This window comes from Melanotaenia boesemani, chromosome 20 (assembly GCF_017639745.1).
Source record: "Melanotaenia boesemani isolate fMelBoe1 chromosome 20, fMelBoe1.pri, whole genome shotgun sequence".
In the NCBI taxonomy this organism is placed as follows: Eukaryota; Metazoa; Chordata; class Actinopteri; order Atheriniformes; family Melanotaeniidae; genus Melanotaenia; species Melanotaenia boesemani.
The window spans coordinates 6212732-6234286 of NC_055701.1; the positions used below are offsets into that span (position 1 = coordinate 6212732).

At 38.9% G+C, this 21555-nt stretch overlaps 3 protein-coding genes across 7 annotated transcripts in view; 2 read left to right on the forward strand and 1 right to left on the reverse strand.

The window, feature by feature from the left end:
• LOC121631798 (zinc finger MYM-type protein 4-like) overlaps nt 1–6806 on the forward strand; it is a 28269-nt gene extending 21463 nt beyond the window's left edge. For all 4 annotated transcript variants that reach the window (XM_041972869.1, XM_041972867.1, XM_041972868.1 and 1 more), the window contains 7 exons: nt 862–991; nt 1075–1226; nt 1322–1436; nt 1805–2062; nt 3035–3146; nt 3236–3304; nt 3640–6806. In XM_041972869.1, the coding sequence (XP_041828803.1) occupies nt 862–991; nt 1075–1226; nt 1322–1436; nt 1805–2062; nt 3035–3146; nt 3236–3304; nt 3640–3781 (978 nt within the window). In that variant the 3' untranslated portion in view covers nt 3782–6806. The remainder of the gene's footprint in view (nt 1–861; nt 992–1074; nt 1227–1321; nt 1437–1804; nt 2063–3034; nt 3147–3235; nt 3305–3639) is intronic.
• A 605-nt stretch (nt 6807–7411) lies between these two features.
• On the reverse strand, nt 7412–10331 carry LOC121631800 (tubulin beta-4B chain). Its single transcript, XM_041972871.1, has 7 exons — nt 10182–10331; nt 9864–9972; nt 9114–9224; nt 8776–9020; nt 8363–8685; nt 7930–8274; nt 7412–7840 (listed from the first exon to the last, which is right to left on the reverse strand). The coding sequence occupies exons 1-7, from the start codon at nt 10236–10238 to the stop codon at nt 7693–7695; spliced, it is 1338 nt and encodes a 445-aa protein (XP_041828805.1). The 5' UTR covers nt 10239–10331; the 3' UTR covers nt 7412–7692.
• Nucleotides 10332–11069: 738 nt separating this feature from the next.
• Nucleotides 11070–20290, forward strand: nrde2 (NRDE-2, necessary for RNA interference, domain containing). Of its 2 annotated transcripts, none has more exons than XM_041972548.1 (19): nt 11070–11170; nt 11794–11899; nt 12160–12357; nt 12460–12600; nt 12815–13080; nt 13302–13519; nt 14777–15001; nt 15178–15367; nt 15463–15596; nt 16484–16604; nt 16737–16909; nt 17028–17196; nt 17292–17512; nt 17605–18079; nt 18659–19047; nt 19123–19262; nt 19373–19514; nt 19631–19702; nt 19803–20290. In XM_041972548.1, the coding sequence occupies exons 1-19, from the start codon at nt 11110–11112 to the stop codon at nt 19926–19928; spliced, it is 3567 nt and encodes a 1188-aa protein (XP_041828482.1). In that variant the 5' UTR covers nt 11070–11109; the 3' UTR covers nt 19929–20290. The 2 variants fall into 2 exon arrangements, with proteins under 2 accessions (XP_041828482.1, XP_041828483.1); XM_041972549.1 differs by having other exon boundaries at nt 13305–13519.
• The last annotated feature ends 1265 nt before the right edge of the window (nt 20291–21555 follow it).

Consider the following 21555-nt stretch of genomic DNA (forward strand, 5'->3'; position numbering starts at 1 on the left):
GTGTAGACTATGTGAGCTTTGTGACATGGTGCATTATCCTGCTGGAAGTAGCCATCAGAAGATGCTCCACTGTGGTCATAAAGGATGGACATGGTCAGCAACAATACTCAGGTAGGCTGTGGTGGTTAAACCAGGCCACGTTGGTACTAAGGAGCCAAAAAGATTCCAAGAAAATATCTCCCACACCATTACACCAGCCTGTATTGTTGATACAACGCAGAATGGATCCATGTTTTCATGATGTTTCCAACAAATTCTGATCCTACCGTCTGCATGTAGCAGGCGAAATGAAGACTCATCAGACCAGGCAACATTTTTCCATCTTCTGTTGTCCAGTGTTGGTGAGTCTGTGTGAATTTTAGCCTCAGTTTGCTGTTCTTAGCTGACAGGAGGCACCCGGTGTGGTCTTCTGCTGCTGTAGCCCATCTTCTTCAAGGTTGGATATGTTGTGTGTTCAGAGATGCTATTCTGCAGACCTATCATCTCCGACTAGTCTGCCCATTTTCCTCTGACATCAAGAAGACATTGTGGTCCAGACAACTGCTGCTCACAGGATGTTTTCTCTTCTTTAGACCATTCTCTGGAAACCCTGGTTGTGTGTGAAAATCCCAGTAGATCAGCAGTTTCTGAGATACTTAGAGTAAGACCAACAACCATGCCACATTTAAAGTCACTTAAATCCCCTTTGGTCCTCATTTTGATGCTCAGTTTGAATGCATCTTGACCATGTCTACACAAGTAAATGTATTGAGTTGCTGCTATGTGATTGGCTGATTAGATATTTGTGTTAACAAGCAGTATAGACCTGTCAGCCATGTTAAATTTTTCCTGCTCTCTGGTATTTATTATCTGTCCATGCAGGGTCGCAGGCGAATCGCTTTAATAGAACGGACTCCGGTAGTGCCTCCAGCCACCTCCACATTGAACCACATGTATGGCGTCAAAGCCTGGAGGAGCTGGGTCCAACAGCGCAACAAGCAACCACAACAGTGTAAGCTGAGACTGTTATATCTGCACTCACGTGTGAGTTAATTAACACTGCTGTAAAAAATTTTTCATTCTTTATTCCTGCAGTGAGTCAAGTGGATATTAAAGAAGACATCCTGCAGTGCAATTCGGCAGAGCTGAGCTTTGCTCTGTCTCACTTCATCAGAGAAGTACGACGCCCGAACGGAGAGACTTACAGCCCAGACAGCATCTTCTACCTCTGTCTCGGGATACAGCAGGTGCACTTAAACACATCTGCCCTGGTTCCCATCTTTGCTTTAGCCTGTTTTCTTTCTCCCACTGTAGTGACTCAGTCTTTATTGTCGTGTTACAGTATCTTTTCATGATGGGCCGGATAGAGAACATCTTCACTGACGAGCTGCACAGCCAGTTTGCCAGAGAAATCAGTGGGATGCTTCGTCTCTGGAAACCTAAGCTTCTAGCAAGTGGTACAGTCACTCACATTTTACTCTAAATTTTCTGTTAAACCAAATATCATCTGTCATACTTTATATGTTGGGTCTTTTATACATAAGACTGCATTTACTGAAAAAAAGTCCTCTGCACACACATTGTACATTTGCTATATTAGTGGCAGATTAGTTATACCTAAAGGAGCTGGTTGGCTATATGTAATAATGATGTAAAACCCAGATTTTTCCTCAGTTCAGGGTTGTTAGTACCTTCACCTCCTTCAGTTTACCACCATACATTTTTTGTTTCAAGCCACGTTAACAACAAGAAAGATCAGAGAAACCTGCTGAGTACTACCTGTTCTTCAACATCGGACAGACAAACCTCCTCTTCACCCCTCCAGGTTGCGTTGCTCTCTCCCGAGTTGAGGAGTCCTACCTGTGGGAGTGCAAGCAGCTGGGTGCGTATTCTCCCATCGTGTTGCTCAACACGCTGCTCTTCTTCTGCACCAAAAACTTCCACTTAAATACCTTGGCACAACACCAGCACCTGTCTTTCTCCAACTTCACTCGGCACTCCAAACCCTGCAGTCGAGCAGGAAAAGTCTGTTACCTTCATTACCAGAGAAGCACCACCACCACATCCGGCTGTGAACAGACAGGTAATGGATTTTTATTGTATTAAATGTAGAAAATGTTGGTACTAGCAGCCCAAAGTGTGCATAAAAACATCCCCCACACCATTACATCTCCAGCAGCCTGAACTGTGTGTACATGGATGGATCCATGCTTTCATGCTGTTTCCACCAAATTCTAATCCTACCATCTGAATGTAGCTGCTGAAATGGAGACTCATCAGACCAGCAGCATTTCTACATGTGTCCAGTGTTGGTGAGTCTGTGTGAATTTTAGCCTCAGTTTCCTGTTCTTAGCTGACAGGAGGCACCCGGTGTGGTCTTCTGCTGTTGTAGCCCATCTGCTTCTAGGTTGGAAGAGTTGTGTGTTCAGAGATGCTGTTCTGCAGACCTTGACTGGAACCAGTGCTTATTTAACTTTCTGTTGCCTTTCTATCATTCCAACCAGTCTGCCCATTCTCCTCTGACCTCTGACATCAACAACACATTGTGGTCCAGATAACTGCTGCACACTGGATATTTTCTCTTCTTCAGACCATTCTCTGGAAACTCCTGAGATGGTTGTGTGTGAAAATCCCAGTAGATCAGCATTTTCTGAAGTAGTCAGACCAACAGCCACATTCAAAGTCACTTAAATCCTCTTTCTTCCTCATTCTGATGCTCAGATTGAACTTCAGCAAGTCATCTTCACCATGTTTACATGACTAAATGTAATGAATTGCTGCCATGTGATTGGCTGATTAGATTTTTGGCTTAACAAGGTATCAAAAATGTGTTCTTAATAAAACCACTGGTGAGTGTATCTTCATGCTTTTAGTTGTGTTTTTTATATGGAATAGTAATTCTGTGGAAAGTTGGTATTCTGTTTCACATGATTGATATGTTTAAGAATATTGTGGAGTATGAAATTACTACAATAAAAGTTTAAACGCATTAAACTGAGGTGTATTTAGGAGGGGAAAAAGAAGTAATCTGTGTTTTGTTCCTCTTGTTTATTAGAGCGATTCAGAACACAGCAGGTTGAGAATGAGGGAGCCCTAGAGATGTTAGAAAACGTAACCAACCCTCTGCACTGTCCGGTCAGACTCTATGAGTTCTACCTCTCTAGATGGTGAGAAATGCACAGATTGGCTGCAGACAAGCTAACTTCATCACTGCTGCTAAGAAAACCAACTTCTTTGCTGTTTTGCTCTCCAACAGCCCAGAATCTGTGAAAAACCGAACCGATTTGTTTTACCTCCAACCTGAACAGAATGTCGATACACACAGGTAAGATCCAGTCACTTATCACCTGAGCTTTGCATCGGCACCTACAAGAAAGGTAGACTTAAATGTGGAAAACTGTAAGAGTATTTGATGTATCATGACCAAATTCCCAGATGTTGAACAATTCCTTTAAGTAGGCAGCATGTAGACATAAGAAGGATTTTAGCTCATTCCTTCATACAGATTTGTCTTACCTGGTGTTTATTATTGATAAGACAAACAAAACCCTGTAAGCTCTTCACAGAGGAACATACTTGTAAAATACAGAGATACTGTCATTTTCTACTTAAGAAAGAAGAAAGATGATTTTCTGTATTTCCACTTTTTTGACCCAACAGTTCCCTCTGGTACACTTCTCAACCACTGGACGCTACTACCCTACAGAGCATGCTCACACGCATCTTGGCTGTCAAAGAGCTTCAGCAGGAACAAGAAGTGCTCAAGAAGTGCTCAGTCTCTACTGAGGGTGATGCTAAATAATGCTGATCGTACAGGAAGCTCCCCTAAAGCCAAACATTTCATACATTCGTCATGTCAGATTGATATGAAAAGGGGAGATGGATGAAAGATAGACCAGTGACAGAGCGGCAACTATTACTCCAGCATCCATCCCATCCTCAGAAATTCACAATAACACGTCTGTTATTCAAAAAGAAAAAAACATTTCTTATTACGTTCTACCAGTAAGATGTTTTTAAGTTCACATTTTCTTACACTGTGCAGCAAACAAAGGTTTATTAAGGTATGAAAATGGGGTCACCCCTTTTTGTTTCAGCACTTTTTTCTGGAGAATATTGGCTTGTATAATTTTTTATAGCTCACAGGATGGAAGCTGACTTCAGGAAACGAACGATCATCCAGAAAACTAAATATACCATCTTTGACTTTTTTTAATTAGTTCACATAAATTGATCCATTCCTGTCTTGATTCAGTATATAAAGAGATATAAAAATCTCACACAAATGAAACCACATACAATCAGTTTAGTGTTTGAAAGTTCAACTTTTAGTATGCTCTTCACATCAAATATGTTCAGATGTGTCTGAAACTGACTGGATGGTAGTTGATTAAAAATCAAATTAGAGATGTACACTCAAATGAAATCTTAAGACCAAAAAGTACAAGTATTCACATTTTGTGCTGGTGAATCATAACCAGGTTAAAGTAGAGCTTTAAAGTGAGAAAAGAAATGGAAGCAAGAAACAAAAGTTAGAGAAGCCAATTTATTTAAAAGAAAAAATGGATTTTCTAGTCATTTAGTAGAAGCTGTTCTCCAAAGCGACTTAATCTGAAAGTAAGAAATCAGCTGATCAAAAGTCGAAGATCAACACTGTAAAAAGTCTAAATCTGCACAAACATCTGGCTTTTATGACATTTTCTTTCAAGCAATCACAAGGTGCATCACTTCCAAGTTTGGACAGAGCAAAACAGTCATTTTAAATTTCTTTAAAGATCCTGATGGTTATAGAACAAAAAGTCTCCAACGTCCGTCTTTTGGAGCAGCTTGTGTGTGAATGGCAAGAGAAGTTTCCATGGACATGAGTTTCAGACGGTGGATGCCCCAAGTGGAGCACCTTCACCACATGGAGCAACATTCTCACCCAACATTCGTATTGAACGCACCTGAACCGATTTTCAGAGTGAGCAGCAACAATAATGGAGCTACTCGCATTAGTGCTTTTTTGACGTTTATAGTTCTTTTTTGATTAGTTTTTTTTTTACGATGATCTTAAACTTTTCATCAGCTGATAAAAGTTTGAGTTTAAATGCAGTTTTCATTAAATTGATTACTCTATTTTTCATCTCTTTCTCCTGTTTCACCTTCAAGGATTTTAAAGCTCTACTTGCAGCTTGAAATAGGATAACTTGTACTTTTTCCCTTGATCTTAAAGAGTTTTTTCAGGAGTGTAACACCTCTTGGATTTATAGGAAAAACTCTCAGTGCCTCTCAGTTCTTATTATATTTAGTAACAGTAACACTGTTCCTTCTGTAATGGTTATTCCATGTGGCCTTTTTAGTTTAGAAGCATATTTTTCTTTCGTTCTTTATATCCACATCAGTAGAGTTGCGGTATATATTAAATGCTAACCCCTGGGGTTGCATTGTATTGGAATATTTTAAAATACAGCTCAAACATGACTAAAAGGGTTACAGCTTTTATTTCCTCTGCTCCATACATAATTAACCTGTGGGTACCCCTACTGGTGCCATTATCTTCTCCTTTAAGGCGATGGCCCTGTATCATTTTGTTGTTTTACTTCCTTTCACTGGAGTTAGAATTTTAGTAAGCTATAGAGAAATTATAAATACTTCTATTGCGTATGCAATATGTATGGTTCTTTAAATGAGGCTTTTCTCAGCCATACAAACATCTGGAGTCATTCCTGGTACCTTCATGAGTAGATGGGAGTTCTTACAGGTAATTTAACAAAAAAAAATATTAATCTAAATTAGTTGTCAGGGAGTGGATGCATCTGATTTGATGATTACTTGAATCTGTTTGATCATTTTAGCCACGTTTTGTCTCAGACCAATATAAAACCTTTCTTACCTTAAGTTACACAAGGCCAATTCATGTTGCCGAATCTCTTTAAGCATAATAAAATATTTTGTCACCACTGTAAATGAAATGTTATTGCTGCTGTCTGAAATTCTTTCCTGATGGTCTTTCACTAAGACCAGGCCCAAAGATGATGGGATGTCTTCTGTTATGTGGAAAACCTGCTGTGTTGCCATTGAGTATTAAAAAGAAAGTTCATCTTATTTCTTCGGTTGTGGGACAAATGACTTGTGACAGAAGTGTGATGGAATTGAAATGTAGTGTTGAGTGTAATCAGTTTGAAATGGTTAATTAAAAAAGAGAAAAAATATGTTTTGGAGTCTAAGATTTAAAATGAGATTTTTTTCATATTTGTGTACTTCCAACATCTGTGATTGCATTTTTATTTGTATTAAGTATTTTCACCTTTAATATTCATGCCAGTAGCTTAAATATCAGTTTAAGCCCTTTTATCTTGTTTGGGAGTTTTATATCAACTCTAAAAGGGACTAAATCATGTAGAACAAACACCTAAAATATGACAAAGAAAAATGTTGTCATTGGCACAATCAACATGTTGCCCTGTTACAATTGTGAAGTCTACGTGGTGAGCCTTATTACACCATTAAACTGTAATGTTCTTTAATATCTGTAAACTCATCTTTCCAACTTAAAACAAAACCTGACATATTAGTCACTAGTTGACGAAAATGCAGCAATACCTGGTTTCCTTTTGATTTCTCTACAGATTGAAGCTGACCTCAAGGTAATTTACATTTAATCAAAATCAGGCATTATATTACTGCAATTCACAGGTTAAACAAACACTTGTAAATGAGAAAGCCACGAAGACAAAATCAGTAGTCCACATTTTAGCACCAAGTCAAAAAAGCTTTATTAAAATCCAACTACACTTCAAAAACCCAGAACAAGCACTTTGAGAACAGCAACTGACTCCCAACACCCTGTCCAGTCTTTTAGTGCATTTTAACTTTTTAATTATGTTTTAAATAAAATATATTCCATGTCAACTAGATCATGTATCAGATTCAACAAAAAACTCCTTTAACTGGTCATTATCCTTTTTTTTTTTAAATCGCAAACGTATTTTAAACTTGCAGCTGGCAAAATGACTAAGATTTCCACATCTGTATAAAGACTGAGTGGACAAAGTGTTGGTGTAGCACAGAAGTCAACATTAACTCCGTCACACATCCACTGAAATACAATCATAAACTAACAATATGAATAATACAGTCGTTACACCAAGTTCCAAACTTGTAGATCATTACTTAACTGCTTATTAACCCCAATCATTTTACATTCATAACAGAACCTCCCTTCCCCAGAAGAAAACAAATGTGTGTGAAACAGCCCAAAGGAGTCAATATTTAGTGTTAGTGCAGCTGACTGCACACATCTGGTTGTAACAATGACTTCCAGTTTTTGGTTTCTTCTGTTAATGAATATCAGGCGTGGGAGTGCAGTTGAAGTGACATAGAATAGAATAGAAATACTTTATTAATCCCTTCGGAGAGCCCTCGGGGAAATTTTGGGAAATGCATACTAAACAGAGAGGAAATCAAGAACTTTAAAACACTGACATTTAAAACAGGACGCAAGAACTTACAACATAAAACAGACAAGACATTTAAGATATAAAAGCCAAGTTCTGGGAACATATTTGAACTCCTGTTAAGGCTGGACAAGAAGTTTTTTTTTGTTTGTTTGTTTTACAGTTGTAAATAAAACTCATCTTTTTAAAATCTGAAATTGTTGGATTACTGAATACATTTGAACCAAGTCCAGTCTTAACAGTTGCATAGTAGGAAAAAGATCATAGTATGTGTTTAGGCCATGTCTTCTTCACCCTCCTCTTCAAACTCTCCCTCTTCCTCAGCAGTGGCCTCCTGGTACTGCTGGTACTCAGATACCAGGTCATTCATGTTGCTCTCAGCCTCTGTGAACTCCATTTCATCCATGCCTTCACCCGTGTACCTGTGACAACATAAATCATATAATTATTCACAAATTGGTGTTTATCTGCCAGCATAGGAGCACACTGCTCCTTACTGTGCTGCACTCACCAGTGGAGGAAAGCCTTACGACGAAACATGGCGGTGAACTGTTCAGAGATGCGTTTGAACAGCTCCTGAATGGCTGTGCTGTTGCCAATGAAAGTGGCAGCCATCTTGAGGCCACGCGGAGGGATGTCACAGACCGCCGTTTTGACATTGTTGGGGATCCACTCCACAAAGTAGCTGCTGTTTTTGTTCTGGACATTCAGCATCTGCTCATCCACCTCCTTCATGGACATTCGGCCTCGGAAGATGGCTGCAACTGTGAGGTAACGCCCGTGCCGTGGGTCGCAAGCTGCCATCATGTTCTTGGCATCAAACATTTGCTGGGTGAGCTCAGGAACAGTCAGTGCTCTAGAAAAGGACAAACATTTAAATTAGGATTTATTTAAATAAAATCCACTCATTTGAGTATCCCAACAGCAGAGTCCAGCTCCTCTACCTGTACTGCTGACTGCCTCGGCTAGTCAGGGGGGCAAAGCCAGGCATGAAGAAGTGTAGCCTGGGGAAGGGAACCATGTTGACGGCCAGTTTTCTTAAATCAGCATTGAGCTGGCCGGGAAAGCGCAGACAGGTGGTCACCCCACTCATGGTGGCTGAGACGAGGTGATTGAGATCGCCATAGGTGGGTGTGGTGAGTTTCAGAGTACGGAAGCAGATGTCATACAGAGCCTCATTGTCAATGCAGTAGGTCTCATCTGTGTTTTCAACCAGCTGGTGGACAGACAGGGTGGCATTGTAAGGTTCCACCACTGTGTCCGACACCTGGAGTAGAACAGAGGGAGAGAGTGAGGAAGGCAATATTTAAACCTGAAGATAGAGAGAAAAAAACTAACTAACATACAGTATACAAACCTTAGGTGAGGGCACCACGCTGAAAGTATTCATGATGCGGTCTGGGTATTCCTCTCGAATCTTGCTTATGAGCAGCGTTCCCATACCAGAGCCTGTGCCTCCTCCCAAGGAATGTGTGAGCTGGAACCCCTGGAGGCAGTCACAGCTCTCTGCCTCTTTTCTCACAACATCCAGGACTGAGTCCACCAACTCAGCTCCCTCGGTGTAGTGGCCCTTAGCCCAGTTATTACCTGCTCCACTCTGGCCTGTGTTACATGTAGAAAAAGACATCTTAATGAGCTGTGGTGTCAGACCATCTTCATATCTTATTCTACCTTCAAAATGTTCCAAACGCTCACCAAAGACAAAGTTATCTGGTCTAAACACCTGACCAAAGGGGCCAGACCGCACAGAGTCCATTGTGCCAGGCTCCAAGTCCACCAGCACTGCACGAGGGACATACTTGCCACCTGGTTTAAGAGAAGTGGTATGAAAAAATTAAATAAATAATAAATGAGATAAGCAATTTGAAATATTGATCAAATAAAGCTAAAATGCTCATCAATACACAATTCCAGGTTTGTTAAGATGTTGATTAGGCTTTAAAGCTTTTAACATGTTTACAAATTTAAAATCATACTTCAGTTATAAACAGAAAAGCCAAGATAAAAATGTACAGTACCTGCAAACTGTAGAGAATAAACTCCAGCAAAAAAAGTATTTGCAAATATAGGTTATAAATTATTTATAATAATTATATAAACCTGATAATTTACATTTCAAACAAAACCATATGTACCAAGTTTAAATTACAAGTGTCTAAATAGGTAATTTAATTCCCGTTAAATTGAAAAAGAAAGCTATAATTTTAACATTGCCAAACCATATGTTGCCCCCATAAGGTACATTAACGTCGCACCGTAAAAAAAAAATTACGTTGCTTATTTGGGGGTTCGTTGATTTAATGTGTCATCCACACTGAGCCCGAGCCCCTGCTGGATGGAGAAGGTACTTACAAGGTTTCAGAGAGGTATCGAATTACCATGGCTCATCCACAAATTAGCTAATCTAACAGTGTAGCAGGGAACGCTTAGCAATGCAAAGTTAACCTGTTGCCTCGTTGTAATACACGTTGATCCGCTCCAGCTGCAGGTCGCTGTCCCCATGGTACGTCCCGGTGGGGTCGATGCCGTGTTCGTCACTTATCACCTCCCAGAACTACAATCGAAAAGAGAGAATGAACAACAGTTAAACTGGCTGGCTTGCTAGTCTACCTTACCATTCAGAGTCAAAACCAATGACTTCCAACGGCTAACAATGTAGCTAAATAAGCTGATGTTAATCACAGCCCGCGCAAAGTAAATTTAACTTTTGGACCGTGTTCCACCGAATTAAGACCTCAGTTACGTAGAACAAGCTTTTCTAACCTTAGCTCCGATTTGGTTGCCACACTGGCCAGCCTGCAGATGCACGATTTCCCTCATTTTAGTCGAAATCAAAAACTTTTTGTCGGTCAACGAACGGACGAAAATGGACCCTCTCGCTTACTAAGGCAACAGTCTAAAACAGAGAAGATAGGGACGTTGGCAACGGTTGATGGCCCATAAATGTAATTGGATGAACAGAATGTCAGTCAAAATATATAGGATATCTGATTGGCCAGGATTAACTTAGATCCCGACTTTGATTGGATAGTGATCATGGGGCGCGGTTACCTTGGTAACTGGAATGCATTTTAACGCACAACAGAATCTCTATGGAGACTGCAGAAACGTTTTTTTTTGTATGTTTCATTTAAGCCTCTATACCACACAACACAGGACCATTAAATAATTTATTAAATAGTGAAATAATTACATTTTTTACATATATTCATTTGTATTTTAATGAATTAATTATACATTTAATAACATAATTATGTATTTAATTATCATTTAAATTATTTAATTACACATTTAAGTAATTATTTAATGATATAATCTATGAATTAATCGTGTCACTTTATCTCCTCCATATAAACTATGACTTTACTATTATATTTTATATGACGTTATTATAGACTGTAAAAAAAATTTATAAATGTGATTTATCGAGCAATTATTTTCACATACAATCTGCATTCAAATCGAAATCTCTCAAATATTTTTAAAATGGTTTTATTCGTACATTGCAGTATTTGTTACTTTTAGCGACAAAAGTTTGTTGAGATAAAGAACATGACGAACGACCTTTTATCTAGAACAAATTTATCTTCAGTGGACCAGGGCCTTCGATATACTCAATGGACCACAGAGGGCTTCTGTGGTCTAGCTGGTAAGTAACGTCATATTCCTGCGACTGTTTACATGCGACATCATGGCTCTGTTTCCAGCTTTTGCTGAAGTAGCGAGTAACAAAGTTGACGATTCGTCCAAAGGTAATCACTCCTTAATGTAACATTTGCTTAAGAATTGAAATTGTTCCCGAAAACACAATGCTGTCTTTATTAGGAGAATAGAAATGGTCTTTAACATGAGCTAATAAGCTAACATTGACTGCACCAACGTCAGCTTTTCGTTGAGGCAAAATGACAGGAGCTAGCTTTAAGTTTTTACCCTAAATATAACTATTATTTTACCACAATGGTATTTCCAGAAATCCATTTATTTATTTATTGTTATTATCGCTTTTTTTGTTTGTGTCTGCTTGATGAAGCATTGCTGTTGTCTTTGTTAGCTAAGATTGGCATATCAACATAAAAAAGAAGGAAAAGCACGGCAAAGAAAAGTCTTAAGTGATTTCCTACAAGTTTGTTTCAACCATTAGCCATCAGAATTAGTTTTTGTATGGTAAATTAAACTGTATGGTTTGCTTTTTGTACCAGCTAGACTTTTCTTTACTGCTGGACTACAGTCACATTTCACCAACGAATGCATGGATCCTTTGCATTACCTTAATATGATTATTTTATACTGAATTGCTTTTCCCTTGTAGAGACTACCATATCATGATCCTTCATTTCTGATTAACCAATTATTTTTTCCCCCATTCTCATTACAGAATTAGATTGGCTGAACAATAAGAGTTTTCAGACTGGGGATGCAGTCTCCCTTCACAATCGTTTTTTAGAGAAGACAACCGAGGACATTAACATAAGGGAGGGAAGGTACCACTCATTTAGCATTACGTGTTTAAGCATGTGACACTGTAGTTTAATGTCTTTCTGAGATGTTATTGTGAATCATTGTTTAACTCCTTATTAAATCAAGAGTGTCCAGACACTCAAAGACACTTCTCGACAAGTAAAGATACTGCTTTGAAAATTAGTATAGGAAATATTTGTTTTAGCATGAAGCAGGTTAAATGTTTCTTCTTGGCTGATTTTGATTCTCATTCATGTTTAAACAATGTAATCATATTTCTTAGTATTGGTCGGGATGTTGGGTCTTCTGAGGAAAAGGGCGATGGTGATGTGCCACAAAGAAAGAAGAAAAAGAAAAGTGAAAAGAAAAAGAAAAAGAAGAAAAAACACAAAAAGAAGAGTGGGAGAGATTCCAGCAGCAGTGGATCTGACTCTGAAACCATCTATCCCAGTGATCTCAAAAGGGAAGAAGAGGCAGAAAGGTAAGGAAAAACTTTTATGTCAAAGATGATTCATTTATAAATTTGTACATTAAGTCACTGGTTGCTTTTGTCTTCTGTATGTGTTTGTGTGCGTCCTTGCAGGCAACTAGTTTCTCCGTTAGGAAGTCACTTCTCCTGGTTAGATGATCTTCAGTTACCCACAGATTGCCCGTTTTGTGTGGACCGGAAACCAGACCCAGCCAACTGGACTTACAAGTCCTTGTACAGAGGAGACGTAGCCAGGTAGGACACACTTCTCAAAAATATAACACGAACATTTAAAAGATTTTTCAGGAATATTTTTTGTTTCTGTCCAGCTATGTGTCTCAAATGTTTACTTCTAACATGACTCATTTCTGGAAATAATTTTGTGGATCCTTGTGTGTGTGTGTGTGTGTGTGTGTGTGTGTGTGGCATGAACTACAACTACAATTATGAAACTGTGTGTGTGTGTCAGGTATAAGAGAAAAGGCAACTCCACGTTGGGTCTGGACTCTCGCAAGCAGGAAATCAGCTGGGAGGATTCAGAGACAAAAAAGAAACATAAGGGGGACAGTAAGAAAGCATCAGACAGATACTTTTCTGCAGCCAATCGACAGCTGGTTCGGTCTGAGCCCCCTGTTCCTGTATTACCTGAGACTACTGATAGCAGAGATCCCACCAACTCAGCCTCCTTTCTCTCCCTGGGTGATGCTGAGGGGGATAACAAAAAACAAAAAACGGGTAAGGGAATAAGTAATGAGAGTGCAAACATTAAATATTACAACCTAAAATAAAAATAAGGAGAAATTACCTGCTTTGATTTAAATGATCCAGAAATCTACAGTAAGAACTAATTAATAAAAATTAAAATAATGATTTAAACTGAGCATAACATGAGAAAAGTGATTCAGCTTACTAGTAATTATGTGATATATTTTTTAACCTTTAATGCTTGAATTCAGCAGACAGAGTGCAGATGTCATCTATAAATCCACTTGGAGTTTACGACTCATCCACGGCCCTCTGGCTGCAGGGGAAAGGACAGCAGGATATGCAGAACCAGGAAACTCAGACAGGGGAATACACTGTTCTTTTGACTAGGAGGACTGAGGAATTTAACAGGCGGCTCAGAGAGCAGCCAGCAGATATAAAGCTGTGGATACAGTTCATACAATACCAGGTATGGAGGCTCAGTTTGTGTCATGTAATACTCCACTGCTTTAGTATGCTTCACTTAACTTAGAGTAGGGAATTCATTTGCATGTATGAATGTATGTCTGCACTTCATTGTTTTGAAGAGTCTGGTGTATTATATGCTAAAGGGCTTAACGCCTCCTGTCTAAAATGGCATGCCCAAAATGAATTAGGTGGGCTTGGGTCTGGAGAACCTGGGTTTGAGTCCCCGTGCTGGCAAATAAGGTAAAAACCATTGTGGGTCCCTGAGCAAGGCCCTTAGTCCCCGACTGCTCCACGGGTGCTGAATTTGGCAGCCCACTGCTCCTAGTGTAACTAGTGATGGGTTAAAAGCAGAGGATGAATTTTGGTGTATTTCGCAAGATATGTACAGACATATAAAGTTAACTTTAACTATATCTTCAGAACTATAAGGGCTGTGTGTATAATTCTACTTATAAAAGAAGGTTGAGATATGTGAGACTACTACAGAAGTGTCAGAATCAATATGTGTTACTGTGTCAAAGTAAATTCACCTAGAATACAGCAAAATGTTTTAATGAATATCTTTCAAAAGAAAAACACATTACTTTTAGTGAAAATCAGCCGATTTTTAGTGATGTTTTAATAGAAGTGTTACAGCCTCTAAATATGTCAGGAACCGATCACCTAATGTTGATGACAGACACCTCTATCAAAGGTCAGAGTTAGTGGAATAGAGGCATAACCCCCAAATTCACCTTAGAAACACCACGAGGATCCAGAAAAAAGTGAAATCCAAGATATTAGATAGTAAGAGTGAATACTTAAATATAAAACCTTCTTCACTTTCATGGAAAGGACCTTTATGATTAATTTCAAGCAACGGCAGAGTCATAGGAGAACACAGAACAGTTTTTTTTAGAGTTGGAATAAAACTTTTGTAGTCAGCAGAGTCTCTGCTTTCATATGACACCTTCTGGAGAAAATAGTAGAAGCTCTAAAGTGGACATTGTTGTTCTCAAGTTTTTGTTACTTTCTGGTATAATATCTTGGGTTTTGAATTATGTTTTGTTTGGAAAGCAATGCTAGTTAGTCTTTCAAATGGGTTTCTCCCCATCATTTATGGTATTCTACATGTTAGGATTAGTGATTCCTACAGTGTGCAAGAATCTTCTGTACTGCACAGATCTTATCCGCATTGTCCGTAGGTGTTACATGCATGATATTATGTCAGGAAATAGCCAAAAAAGCTCTTCCTTCAAAACCTTATCACCTCCTTCAGGATGAGCTGAGTGCAGAAGTATTTGGAGGTGAGGGGGAGCAGCAGGGTGGTGATTCAGCCGAGCATCGTAAGTCCTCCTACAGAGCGCTGCTGGAAAAAAAGCTAAGCATCGCGGAGCGAGCTGTAGCCACCAACCCCACCTGCATCGCTCTGCAGCTGGAGAGGCTCAAGATCTGCCAGGAGCTCTGGGAGCCCTCAGCTCTGGCTAAAGAATGGAAGAAACTTGTAAGACTCCACTAATGCATTTCCTGACTGATAACTATTTAGTGTTGACCATGTAGAGATAAACATAGTAATTCTTGTTTTTTTTGTTGTTGTTGGTTGTTGTTTTTTTTTTTTTGTTTTTTTTTTTGGGAACTTCAGGCCTCTCAGCCATTTTTAATACATCTGTTACATTTCAGGTGTTTCTACATCCAAACAGTGCCCCCTTGTGGAGACAGTATCTACTATTTACTCAGAGTTACTTTAGTAACTTCACTGTGACAAAAGTCAACTCTGCATATGGGAAGTGTCTGAGCACGCTCAGTGCTGTGCAGGATGGCAGCATGGTTTCTCATCCAGCTCTACCAGGAACTGAGGAGGACATGTTGGGTAATTAAGATTTATTTTGCCATTACTTATTAATTTTTCCTATTCCGATGACTGCTAGTCATAAATGTTTTGCCTATATTTATTTATTTCCTCAGATATCTTCATTCAGCAGTGCCATTTCCTCCGTCAGTCAGGTCACTCAGAGAAGGCGATTTCACTGTTTCAGGCCATGATTGACTTTACTTTCTTCAAGCCTGACAGCGTGTGCAAACTGTCCACCAAGCAGCAGGTACACAGGCATGCTCAGAAAATACACCTGACTTTTGATGTTCTGTTAGTGGAATAATTTAACATTATGAACATTGTAGTTATCACTGAGGAATTCAATCATTTAAACTGCCCTGTATTTTATTTTAAACAATATTACAACCATTAGTAGAAATTAATGAAGAACATTTTTTGTAAACATGTTAGCACTGACATATGCCATGTTTATGAAAATGAAATTTCGACTAATATGGTTGCAATTTAGTGTGTATATAGATATATAACTAGATAGAGTGGGGAAAAAAAAGAAAAAAACTGCAACACAAAGTGCTTTACATAGCCAATAACATACTGTATAAAAATCTTTACCCTTCCAAATCTTCCAGACCACAAACTCACGAGTCACACAAATCCACCCACACACTTATGTACATAGAGTGATGTTCTCCAAAAGCACTGCCCTAACCCTCACAGACAATATTAGGGAAACTAAAACACTGAAAGTATAAAATAGAATAATTGATGTGGTTAGGTTGTATTTACAATCGGTTCAAAGCCCAAAGTATACCATGTCTCCGTGGACTTCCCGTGGAGTCTTATTTTACGCGAAAGTAAAGCAAAATTTCTTTCTGTAATTAGTTTATATCTAGTTAATTTTTTGTACTTCAAGATTTTCCTGTACACAAAAAGCTATAGCTTTAGATGTGTTGTCAGGAGTTGGTCTGTATCCCAGATTTTCATTTTTGAAAATTAGTCAAATGATAGCCCACAGGTTTCCAAAGTGCAAAGTATTTCAAGATTGTGTTTTCTTAGATTTTTGTTGTATAGTTGTTCATTAAATCATATTTAGGTCATAATTTGATGCTTTGCTAAAGCAAATAAGTTCACTTCTTGCATCTGTGTGTACAGGTTGAGTTTTTTGAGCCGTTCTGGGACAGTGGAGAGGCAAGAGTTGGGGAGGTAGGGGCCAGAGGCTGGAAAGCCTGGATGCTCCAACAAGAGCGAGGAGGGTGGCTTCAACCGTGTGCAGGTAAAACTCACACATCCTTAGAGCCATAAACTGTCTTTAATTGCTTTTGGGCGGATGTTCTGTTGTAATCTATGAATTGATGGCTTAAAACAGGAAAATGTTCAGTTTTTGTGGGTTTGTGTTTTTCCACAGAGGAAGAAGAGGAGGAAGAGGAGGATGAAGAAGAGGTTAAGGATAGGAGCCAGCCCAGATGGACAGTATGGTTGGGTGTGGAATCGTCTCGGGAAGCAGATCAGTGGTTGCCATGGAGGCCTGACAAAACCAAGGGTCAGTCAGAGGAAGACTGTGAGGACCCAGACAGACAGGTGCTAGCTCTTTATATATCTCAGGGTTTTTTAATTTTTATCTACAGGATGTTTAAAAGATTAAATGTATGCTAGGCGTTTGTTTGACATTCCCACCTCCCTTTATCTCCACTTTTAGGTTTTGTTTGATGACATCGGTTCATCCCTGATATGCCTGTCGTCACCAGCACTCCAGCTCCGGTTTCTTCTCCATTTCTTGTCCTTCCTGGGTCTTCCTGTAGAATCTGGGCTTTCTGCTCCCCAGCCGCCTGGTTTGCTTCTGGAAAACCTTTCTCTACTAACTCAGAGTAAAAGAAATGTCACCAGCAATATAAACTAACCATTTTGAAACATTGAATTGATATGAAGAAAATAACAGACATGCTTACCTTCTACCATGCAGATATTGAGCTCCAGCATCCTCTGACCTCCTACAACCTGCCTGACTCTGGGGTTAACAGTCTAGGTCACATGACCACTCTCCAGGGAACAAGGAAGTGGGTGGGGCTTGGGAAGCAGGGCGAGAAGTTCCTCACAAACGTGTTGAATATGATCCAGCCCATCCTTCCTCCTCACCACCGAGCTTTTCTGTCTCTAAGTGTAATCCAGTATGAGAAACTTAAGGTTGGTTCTTTGAGGATTAGAACTTTGTAATGAAAAGCATTATCACTTGCTTTGTGCACATATTTATTAATTTATATGCATTTGTGTGTTAGGTTTGGCGATGTTTGTGCAGCTGCAATAAAAAGCGTCTTCGCATTCAAGGCAAGAGCAGCAAGCGAGTTGCCAAGCAGCTGCTCAAAGAACCCGACAACCGCTCATCATTGGTGTTGTGGCGGGAGTACGCCCATTTGGAGTGGATGCTGGGCAACATAGATGAGGCTCGCAAAGTGTTCTCCACAGCCACAGCAATGGGGGGATCAAAGGGGCCGAGCAGCCCCACTCTGTGCGATCTTTGCCTGCTGTGGTCCCAGTTGGAGGTGGAGGACAAAGCAAAAGAGCAAGGACAACTTACTGATGTAACAACATCACAGGCTGTGTGTGTACTGACCAGGCTCGCAGAGGGAACCTCCTCTTCGACCGTTTCCCCAGTCTCTATCCTGAAAGCCAGGAGATCCTATGAACAGGCTCTAAATACCAGCCTAACAGCCCTGGAACAAAGCATCTGGAAACCTCTGCCTGACGGAAAAGGTTAGGAGCAAATTTTCTGTCTTGTCTGATGGTTAGATCTTACATGTAGATAATAAAATGCTGGGTTTGCTCATTTGGGCCCATTATGTTTCCATATGCAGCATTAAGTTTATTAAGTGTGTCGAAAAAATCTTGAGTTTTTCCAAGACAATAACCATTTAGTATTGAAATTAGAAAATATGCAATAAAGTATACAACTTTCTGCACGATATTTAAGTTTTCAATGTGTAGCATTTAGTAAAATCTACTGGCAATTATGCAGTATGAATATATTTTTTATTCTTGTTGTGTTTTTATTACTTTATTCATAACAAAAAATGGCTTAGGACATGCTAAACACTGGCTCCAGGAAAAAGCTTTTACTTTTTCTCATTTGTGGATGGGAGGATGAGTTTTGGATATTAAGTTGGCTGTAATTTTACATATGCCAGTAGATACCACTACATCCTTCACACTGTGTAATGATTTCCATACAATAAGAGTGGACTGTTTTAACCTTTATAAAATAAATAAATAAATAAATAGGAAATTCATCTAAATGTGTAAATCATTTGGTCTAATTTCTGTTTTTATGATTAGGACATGAAGACCTGCTAGCGGAGAAGTTGAGTGTGAAAAATCTTGTTGGCTGCTATGCCTTTTTCCAGTACCTCACAGTGAGCATCCAAGCAGCTACTGCTGTCTACAGCCAGGCCAGAGAAAAAATGGAGGAACTGCATCGCAAACTAACACCTGAGAAACAGCTGAACAGTAATGAGAAAACCACCTGTGCTTACATTGAAGCAAGGCACTCAACAGCTGTCAGCCAGTTAGCTTCGGAGTGTGAGGTGCTGGCTGTGCAGCAAGCAGCACTGTTGAAGTACCACAAGAGCATCAGTGTGTTTCCTTTGGTAACGCTGAGAGAAGCGCTCACCTCAGCCCTCTCAGCTTGGCCCAGCAGCGCCCCTCTGTGGAGCATCTATGTTCAGGTGAGCCGTGATAAAATTGTTACAAGTGAAAATACAACTGTACTTGTTTGAGACTTCATGTAACCTTCATTTCAGGTGGAGAACCGTTACCATAGCGCTGGCCGGGCTCGACGTTTTTTCCACTCTGTAACCAAAGACAACAGCAGCGTAGTACCATGCCTCTTTGCTATTGTTGCTGAACAAAAAAGGAAGCAGCTGGTGGATGCTGCTCAGAGGTAAACAAGTAATGACACTGATTATAACAACAAGACAACCAGATCTCATGATTTGAGAACCATTTTAGACTAAAGGGTAAAAAAGTTATTTGTATGTATGTTATTTGTAGAAGTTGTTGCTACGATGAGGGTCTGCCGATACTGCCAGAGAATGGCCTCAGCAACCGAATTCGTGGACTGTTTGAAAGTGCCATAGCAGCAGAGATGGGTGTTCACTGTCCTTTACTGTGGAGAATGTACATGTACTTCTTGGTGAGACAAATAATTTCACACACAATTACTGACATCCCAAAGCAGTGATACAAATGACAAAACAGAAAGCTTTAAGATGTCATGTGCTTCTTATCTGTTTGCATCTAAATTTGTAGGTTTCAGAAGGAAATGTGGATAAAGCCAGAGGGATCTTCTACAAGGCCTTGCAAAATATCCCCTGGGTAAAGGTGAGGCACCGATATTTCCTCACCAACAAATTATCTGCATTTACATTAGTTTAAAAAATCTGCAAACTAACGTCTGTTTCTTTGTGTTTGTTTGGTTCAGGGTCTGTATATGGATGCTATGCAGCTGTTCCCTGAGCATCTACAGGAGTTCATCGATCTGATGATGGAGAAAGAACTCCGACTGAGATTGCCTTTAGAAGAGCTGGATATACTACTAGAAGACTGAACATGTACACTTGTGTGTTATTAAAGAACTTGGTATACTTGCAACAAGTCACACAACAGCACACTTGAATGAAAACACATTTGACACATACAAAGCTTCAGTGTTGTGAATTTGAAGTAATCTACAGGTGAGTAAAGCGATGAAAAGCCAAATAAAAGCGATTTGTATATACTGTTCTAAAATGATTTATTGACTGTATGTTGTAGCACCTGATTTTTATCAATAAATATAAGTAATTTTGTTTCTGTTTTTTAAGTACCTAAAGACATTTATTTTTCTATTATCCCCACAAATTTCTAAGTCAACACCTCCACTGTGAAGAGTGCCAGTCTAAATTAATTAAATTTAAACAACAAATTCAATCTGTTCATCTGAATCTTTATTTTAAAAGAAATTTTCTTTAATTTGTAATAAATTTATCTACGACTATTTATTTTTCTTTCCTCTGTACGTATTATATCTATGACTCGCCCCAGGTAGTTTGAGGGACACCTATAGATGATAACCTGTAACCTACTCTCTTTTTCTATTTTCAACGCGGGACGTGCTCCCCCTCGTCTTTGCCGCGCCGTGGTTTGACGCATTGCAGATCCACCCCAGCCAATCACCGAGCTCTATATATTGTTAAGATATTGCGGGTTTGTGTTGTCCAATCAGAAAATCCGTTTCAAAAGCAAATCTGCAGTCTACATAACAGCTGCGACCATTAGAATGTATTCTTCCGCCTAAATAAAACTATGTGTAACACAAAATAGTCCGCCATTTCAATGTAGCAATGATGCCTAGGTAGCGCGTGTAGTTGCAGAAAAAAAGTTGTTATAGTAACGAGTGAATCGGCTATTTATGATATTTTACAAGACAAGATTATTATAACAGCAATCCTCTGTAATGTTTTATTTATTTTAAGTAGTTTATGTCTAACTGTTTGAATATGTGTAGTGTTTATCTGCAGGATTTAGCCTGTGTTAGTGTTAGGCAGGTTTTTATACATATATATATAATTTTAATTTTCAAAGTTTATTTCAAACATTTCTTTTACAATATTTACATCTTCACATTTCATGTCTGACAAGGAGTAGGCATAAGTATAAACTTATATAGCCCTACCCCATTTGTACAATACATTCCAACCCTATTACACAATTCAAATTTCCTGATTCACAATATATATATATATATATATATATATATATATGAGAAAAAAAACTTCGTCTAAAGACGAATTTAGTAGATTAATTTGATTCAGAGACTTGAGAAGAATGGGATATATTTGAATATGACTAAATAAGTTTAATTCACTTCCAAGTTACTGGAAGGTGGAGTAAAAAAACAATAAAACAAAGTAAGGTTAAAGAATATTTAACTTTTGTCATTTTTATTTGTATGATTTGCTGCTCTAAAGGTACCTTTCAAAAAGTAATTGAATTAGTATCTTTATTTCCGTTCACATTTCCTAATCGGATAAAAACGTTTTAAACTTAATCATAATCAAAAAGTTATATTTGAGAAAAAATTGTGCTTTCAGGAACCAAATAAATTATGAATAACTTCATTTAGCAGGCGCATTACACTCATCGTGAGCGTGCAAGCGGACAGCGGTTAAAAAAAAAAAAAAATGGACCTACTC